This window comes from Sinocyclocheilus rhinocerous, unplaced genomic scaffold, assembly GCF_001515625.1.
Source record: "Sinocyclocheilus rhinocerous isolate Xijiao unplaced genomic scaffold, SAMN03320098_v1.1 scaffold371, whole genome shotgun sequence".
Lineage (NCBI taxonomy): Eukaryota > Metazoa > Chordata > Actinopteri > Cypriniformes > Cyprinidae > Sinocyclocheilus > Sinocyclocheilus rhinocerous.
This window is the reverse complement of record NW_015624205.1, coordinates 301,487-309,272: the sequence shown is the minus strand read 5'-3', so window position 1 is coordinate 309,272 and position 7,786 is coordinate 301,487. Positions and strand designations below refer to the sequence as shown.

The following is a 7,786-nucleotide window of genomic DNA, read 5'->3' as shown; positions in this document are numbered from 1 at the left end:
TTATTTTATCTTATTGGAATCGAAACTAGGAATCGATAAGAATCGGAATCGATAAGCGGAATCGGAATCGATAAAATTCAAACGATACCCTACTCGCTAGTGAGAAATGACATGTAAAGAATTGGAATCGATAAGCGGAATCGGAATCGATAAAATTCAAACGATACCCAACCCTACTCGCTAGTGAGAAATGACATGTAGCTTTTAAGGTGCTGAGCTATTTTACTGATAAAATCGTCAGAGCAGCACTTACAACGTGTGTGTCCGTACTGTATGTGTGCGTTTGTAAGGGAGAGAGAGCGGGAGAAAGAGAGTATGTGCTTTCTGTACATATTAAAATGTAACTTTGTGGCAAAAAACATGGAAATACTTTGTCGTTTTTATCCTGTTGTTTGCTACATTTATTTGCTTGGTCAGTGTCGTTGTGAGTTTTGGTTCTTTTGCTGTTGTAGGCTGTAAGGACCTTTTAAATAACTGAAATCGTTTAGCGAAGTGATATGGACATCTTAATGCGGTCAAGACCTGCCTGGAACTACTTCAGCCGTGTGTTTCCCAGAAAATAATTGCACACATTAGACTTGTTAATTGACTTGTTTTGCTCTGTCCTTCTCTTCCCCATTCCAGGTGTTTATATATATATATATATATATATATATATATATATATATACAGTACTAATGTTCAAAAGTTACCAACCCCAAACCCATTTCTAATGCTCCCCAAGGCTGCATTTATCCAATCAAAAATACATAAGAAAAAAACATAATGTTGTGAAATATTATTACATTCAGCAGCCATTACTCCAGTCTTCAGCATCATTTGGTGCTCAAAAAACATTTCTTATTATTATCATTTAAGATTTTTTTGGAAACGGTGACTCATTCTTTCGTGATTCATTGATGAAGTTCAAAATAACAGATTTGATTTGAAATGGAAATCATTTTAACATTATACTTAACTCTCTTTACTGTCCTTTTTTGAATTTTGAAAAGAATATACAGTGGATTTAACTTTGAAATAACTGAAATCGTTTAGCGAAGTGATATGGACATCTTAATGCGGTCAAGACCTGCCTGGAACTACTTCAGCCGTGTGTTTCCCTGAAAATAATTGCACACATTAGACTTGTTAATTGACTTGTTTTGCTCTGTCCTTCTCTTCCCCATTCCAGGTGTTCATCCAAGCGGGTGAGGGATTTATGGTGGCAGGGTCTGCCACCCAGTGTGAGGGGCAAAGTCTGGAGTTTAGCGATAGGCAATGAACTGAACATCACAGATGGTATGAATGTGTTTTATGTATTCTTTATCACATACACCTCACACATACTGGATAAGCACATACAAAAGACTACTTTGCACATAACTTATTTTTAAATTCGAAATTTTCTTCATTGTGTTTCACAAGCAGTGTCCTGTGGTTTGATTGGTGTTTAATTTTAGTCTTTTCTCTGACATATTTTTTTACTTTTAACAAAAACCCACAAATTTATACCATACATTTGCAGTCGTAAACAAGCTTGAACCTTCTTTTGTGAGAACAGCATATCTAAAGCAAAGCATGAATAATGCATTGTCATATGCTAATGGTAATGACGTTATAGGTAGTAATAACCATGCTTTTGTGGTTGTTCACTGTGAGAACTCTGCACCGAAAACTGCTGTGGTTTAAATGTTTTTTTTGCAATGGTGATCTGTTGTAATCAAGAGTAGAAAAATAAAGATGACAATTTAGAATAGCAAATTATTCTTGACGAGACAGACAGTTTTACAAGCTGGGTAATTATATTATGAGAATTTAGTTTTACATTTTTGTTGAAATATTCCCTGTATTTAAACACGATGCAGTTATACTTTATATTTAAGTAAACGAGTGAAATCCCTGAAGTTCAGAAATGCTAGTTTAGCAGATCTCCAAAAGCAAATTTGATTCCTAAAAACAGTTACATGTAATAGCCTAACTATATCATTACAAAGCAAATAGTGGTTTTAGATTTACACATGTAAACATAACCTGTAACAAAAAAAATACAAACTTATTTACATGTAAATAACACATTATTATTTGTGTATGTATGTGTTTTAAACAGAGCTGTATAATATCTGTTTGGCAAGAGCCAAAGAAAAGTGGAATGCCTTTGTAGCCCCAACGGCTGCTACAGAAACAGAGACTGAAGGTGACGGTTACGCATTTTTCCATTTTTCCAAGCACATGGTACTTTTGTTTCTTTTCTCTCACTTTTGCTGGAATAACTTCTTTAATCTCATATCAAACATTATTTATGTTCTTTTATTCTTTTATTATCCTTCTCTTTTCATTTTCTGTTATTTCTCCTCCATCAGCATCCTTTAATGCCCTTTTGTAACTAATTATTGCTTATTTTTCAGACGCAGGCTTGTCTCATGCTGATCGAGAGGCCAGTCTAGAACTGATCAAATTAGACATTTCCAGAACCTTTCCCAGTCTCTGTATTTTTCAACAGGTAGGCTGCATTGCTGTTTCTGGTGTTTTATATCATCTGCTGACAATTGTGTCATTATCTTTTGGGGTTTATTTTCAGGGAGGCCCATACCATGATGTATTACACAGCATTCTGGGAGCTTACACTTGCTATCGTCCTGATGTAGGATATGTAAGTCTGGTTTACTATGATATCTAATTGTTTAAATGATGTCTAATATTTTTTTAAATGTACTCTGCACCACAGCACCTTAACCTCAGTCTGCTTGAGTATTGACTCATATAAAGAGATGTTTACAGAGTAAAACAGAAACTGACAGAGATGCTGTGTCGTACAGCTGGTTTGCTGGAGTATGATGAGTTGTTCTGTTCCAGCTATTATGCACGTAATATGCAGAGCCTTAGACCTTATTCTGCTGCACATGTGAGAATGCCAGAGCAATGTGTGCTGCACAGCTCTCTTACATCCTGCTCATAGACCACAATGTCAATTGTTGGCCAAAGAGCTTTTGCACTTACACCTCCACAATAAAACGTATTCAGACTTCTTTTTTTTCCACATTTTATGTTGCATCCTAAAATGCTTTTAAAAAAACAATTATTTTCACATTTTTGTGCACTTCATAAACCATAATGACAAAGCAAACACTAGATTTGTAATAACTCTGCAAATGTATTTAAAAAAAAAATATTTAAAAGCATTTTAGCACAAGGCTGCAACATAAAGTGTGGAAAAAAAATGAGAGGGTCTAAATATTTTCTGAATTATATTTTAGTTCGAAAAGGATTAAATGTTATATATAGAAGAATGATACAATGCTGTTAATATTTAAATTGTTTTTTTTTTTTTTTTTTACTGGTATGGCACAACAATTTAAATAAAATCATCTCCAATGTATCTTAGCTGCCAAGTTTAGTAAAATCCTTTGGAAAGAGAAAAACTTAAATTTGTCGGTTTTTTTTTGTTTTTTTTTACCCTGTGACTAACACACATTTTTGAATTGATTGAAAGAATAAGACCTGTTAAAATGTTTTTGAAAGAAGTCTCTTTTGCTCACCATGGCTGCATTTATGTGATCAAAAATAGAGTAAAAACATGAACAAATCTTAATTATTCCAAACTTTTGACCAGTAGTGTTCTTGTTGAACATGACAGTTATCAAGGCACAGTGTGCTTATGCTGTATGCATGCTTGTTATCAGTTTGAATTGTGAATACAGAAAGGCAGCACTGATCTGACATTAAGGGGTAAAGCATGTTGTTTTAGGGGTAAGAATAGATGCTGTTTTTGTAAACATCACCCGTTTATCAGTTCAAGCTCAGTGTTAAAGATAAATCCTCATTTATTTATCTCTGTTATCTGTTTGTTGTGTAGGTGCAGGGAATGTCCTTTATAGCAGCAGTGTTGATCCTCAACATGAACACTGCTGATGCCTTCATTGCATTTGCCAATTTGTTGAACAAGCCTTGTCAAATGGCTTTCTACAGAGTGGACCACAGCCTTGTGAGTTTTATGAGCAGTCTTGAAGTCTTTTAAGTTGTGCGATCAATAAAAAAAAAATTTTTATTATTCAAGACTCTTCATATGCTCCTGTCATTTTTCTTCCTTAGATGTTGACATACTTTGCAACATTTGAAGTGTTCTTTGAAGAAAATCTACCGAAGCTCTTTGCACATTTTAAAAATAACAGCCTGTCCTCTGATATTTATTTAATTGACTGGTAAGTGAGATACTTTATGTCCTGTCAGAAATGTGCCCCTGAGGTACAGATTTATTTATCAGAGATCTGCTTTTGTCTGTTTAGGATCTTCACCTTGTACAGTAAATCACTCCCACTGGACATTGCATGCCGTGTGTGGGACGTGTTCTGTCGTGATGGTGAGGAATTTCTCTTCCGCACAGCACTGGGGATTCTGCGTCTTTACGAGGACATCCTCACACACATGGACTTCATCCACATCGCTCAGTTCCTGACGCGCCTGCCGGACTACATCTCTGCTGAAGAGATCTTCTCCAGCATAACCACCATCAACATGAACAGCAAGAACAAGAAATGGGCACAAGTGCGCATCTTTTTATAAACAATCACACATAAACACATTATATGCATTAAAATTAGTGCTGTCAAATGATTAATCGTTTCCTTTATTTCTCCCCTTTATCAGCAGCTTTCCTTGCTGTTAAGTGCCTTTGCTTTAATGCCCTTTTGTAACTAATTATTGCTTATTTTTCAGATGCAGGCTTGTCTCATGCTGATCGAGAGGCCAGTCTAGAACTGATCAAATTAGACATTTCCAGAACCTTTCCCAGTCTCTGTATTTTTCAACAGGTAGGCTGCATTGCTGTTTCTGGTGTTTTATATCATCTGCTGACAATTGTGTCATTATCTTTTGGGGTTTATTTTCAGGGAGGCCCATACCATGATGTATTACACAGCATTCTGGGAGCTTACACTTGCTATCGTCCTGATGTAGGATATGTAAGTCTGGTTTACTATGATATCTAATTGTTTAAATGATGTCTAATATTTTTTTAAATGTACTCTGCACCACAGCACCTTAACCTCAGTCTGCTTGAGTATTGACTCATATAAAGAGATGTTTACAGAGTAAAACAGAAACTGACAGAGATGCTGTGTCGTACAGCTGGTTTGCTGGAGTATGATGAGTTGTTCTGTTCCAGCTATTATGCACGTAATATGCAGAGCCTTAGACCTTATTCTGCTGCACATGTGAGAATGCCAGAGCAGTGTGTGCTGCACAGCTCTCTTACATCCTGCTCATAGACCACAATGTCAATTGTTGGCCAAAGAGCTTTTGCACTTACACCTCCACAAAGATGCTAGGTGTAAAGGTCGTATTATTAACTGGAAACATTAAATTATCAATTGAGAATATATTTTAAGCTTCTCTTAATGTTACTTAAAGGGGTCATATGATGTTGCTAAAAAGAACATTATTTTGTGTATTTGGTGTTACCATATTGTGATGATGCCCTGTCAGGCCGGGGCGATGATTCAAAAACATGAAAACCCATTATAAACGAGGATTTTTTTGCATCCAGTGGGGACATAATTATGGATTATAATGATTTATACTGTCTTTTGCGTTGCATCGCGCCGCGTAAACATAAAACTATTGTCTGCATTTGTGATCGGAGAAATGACAAACAACAAGCCCTACTCTACACTGCCCAAAACTCGCGTTTGAATCATCAGTGGCAAATTCTTTAAATATAAAAAACGTACTTACAGTCTGTGAGTAATGTTATATATAGAAGAATGATACAATGCTGTTAATATTTAAATTTTGTTTTTTTTTTTTTTTTTACTTACTTTCTTTTGTACCTCTAGGTCCTTCAGGCTTTGCAGAAAGGACAAGACCGGGGCAGTCCACTACTGAAACACTAAGGATGCATCCTCATGTCTTCTCTTCCACCTCACAGAGACTAAGAGAGAAACTCATGTTGACTGTGCATGGGTACTCCTGCATACCTCTGGTTACCACATCAGAAAATATCCGTTCCAGTGGCCATCATACGTGTCCAGTTCCATACAAACTGACCTCACAGGGCTGGAACGGAGGCAACACATCACAACTCCCAATTAGGAGTGGCAATGTGAGTTTGTAATGATCTAAATTATTTAATGTCTCTGTCCTTTCATTACTTTCACCTTCACCCTTTCTCTTCTGCTTTATCCTTCTGCCTCCCTCAGCTTAAACAAGGCATTCCCATTTAAGCGAAATAAAATAATATATGTTTTGCTGTGGTTTTCTGAGGTTGTTTTTATTTGTTGTTTGTTTCTAATATTTAGTTCTTAACGCTTGTGAAAGCATATTGACTTGAAATGAGATTCTTTTTCTTGGTGGCCTCTGAGTATCCTTCAAAATCCTGGAATCTCAAAGGTAGTGTTGTTTTAAAAAACTAGAAGTGCACAAATCATGACGAGATTATTTTGTTTGCTAGGATGCAATGTCAGTGAATCCCACCATTGTTTCTAAGACTTTTGTACACTTTTTAATCTAAGTTTCTTTTCAAGAACTATTGTTTATTCTACCTCTTACTCCCTGTAATCTGTCTGTAATATGTGTTTCTGTTCTCTGTATTACAAATGTCTTTATTCAGAGATTTGAGTGAATACTGTTTGTGGAATTGTTACTGGATTCTCTCTTCTTTTTCTTTTTTTCCTCTTTTTTATTTATTTTTTTATAGGAAGTGTTGTGCCAGTCTAAAACCAAACATGCTGGAATACTAGCGTTTCTGAAGTTACAAAGTTTGGTTTGAGTTCATGACTACAGAACAGGATTTTAGCATAATGAATGTGGCTTTAACATTGTGGGTGCAGCTTGGATCTCATGGTGGTTGAAGTGTTGAAAAGAAGGTAGATGTAAGATTTAGTATGTGTTCATAGATGGTGGTGGTTTTCTGTCATACGGCTCATCTCAGCATTATGCTTGACATCATAATGTCTTCGTTAGATCTTGCAGTAAATTATTCTTGACATTCAACACTTAAAATCAGACAAAATCTAATTATTCAAAGTCTATGAAATACCATGTTATAATGCTTCTTAGTCTTTACTTGTTTCATGTAAACATGCACTTAACTGGCCTAATTTATGGAACCATAGTGTAACAGCAATAACAGTTTTTTTTAGCTTTTTTTTAGTTTAGAGAAGTGAAAGTCATTTTGGTAAATATATTTCACTGCGAAGTATTGACAGTATCATGTTAAGCATCCAGATGCTTATTTATTATCTTGATTAGAATGCATGGTAAAGTTAATGGATTATTATTTTTGTGAGGGGAAAAAAAAAGACCTAAATTTCATATCTTCAGAGAGTGTAAGTGTGTATACTGGATGTACACACGGTAATATGTAAACAAGCTATTAAGGCACCAGAATATTGAAAGGCACTTGATATCTTAAGTTTATCTTGAGATATTTATCAAGATAATGTGGTGAGATTTCACTGCTTTGTGATCACTGTGATCAAAGGAAAACCTCCCACCTTTTTTGTGGTTTAAACCACACTACTGCAATAAGCTGCTTTGCTAATTTTTTTTTTTTTTCATAGATTCTCACTGTCATCTTAACTATGCTCTGCCATTTCATGTTTTGTTTGTTGTTCATTACCATATAGGAACCCCAGGAACTCGTTTTTTTGTTCATGTTGGCTGTTTTCATTATTATCTGATTATTCATTGCCCTCAGTTTTAAAATATTTATATATCTGGGGGACATGCACCAGGAGCATTAAGTTAATGGTTTTCTTTTTTGCTTTGAGTCCAAAGTTTTGAATGAACTTATGCACATAACTCAGAAAAG

The 7,786-nt window shown here is 35.4% G+C and overlaps 1 protein-coding gene across 1 annotated transcript in view; it reads left to right on the top strand.

Annotated features, from left to right (window-relative positions):
• The window catches only part of tbc1d14 (TBC1 domain family, member 14), a 22,569-nt gene extending 15,308 nt beyond the window's left edge, over window positions 1-7,261 (top strand). The window contains exons 8-15 of the mRNA XM_016551494.1: window positions 1,172-1,278; window positions 2,087-2,173; window positions 2,385-2,479; window positions 2,558-2,629; window positions 3,833-3,961; window positions 4,069-4,178; window positions 4,263-4,521; window positions 5,811-7,261. Of these exons, the coding sequence (XP_016406980.1) occupies window positions 1,172-1,278; window positions 2,087-2,173; window positions 2,385-2,479; window positions 2,558-2,629; window positions 3,833-3,961; window positions 4,069-4,178; window positions 4,263-4,521; window positions 5,811-5,867 (916 nt within the window). The 3' untranslated portion in view covers window positions 5,868-7,261. The remainder of the gene's footprint in view (window positions 1-1,171; window positions 1,279-2,086; window positions 2,174-2,384; window positions 2,480-2,557; window positions 2,630-3,832; window positions 3,962-4,068; window positions 4,179-4,262; window positions 4,522-5,810) is intronic.
• Window positions 7,262-7,786: the final 525 nt, after the last annotated feature.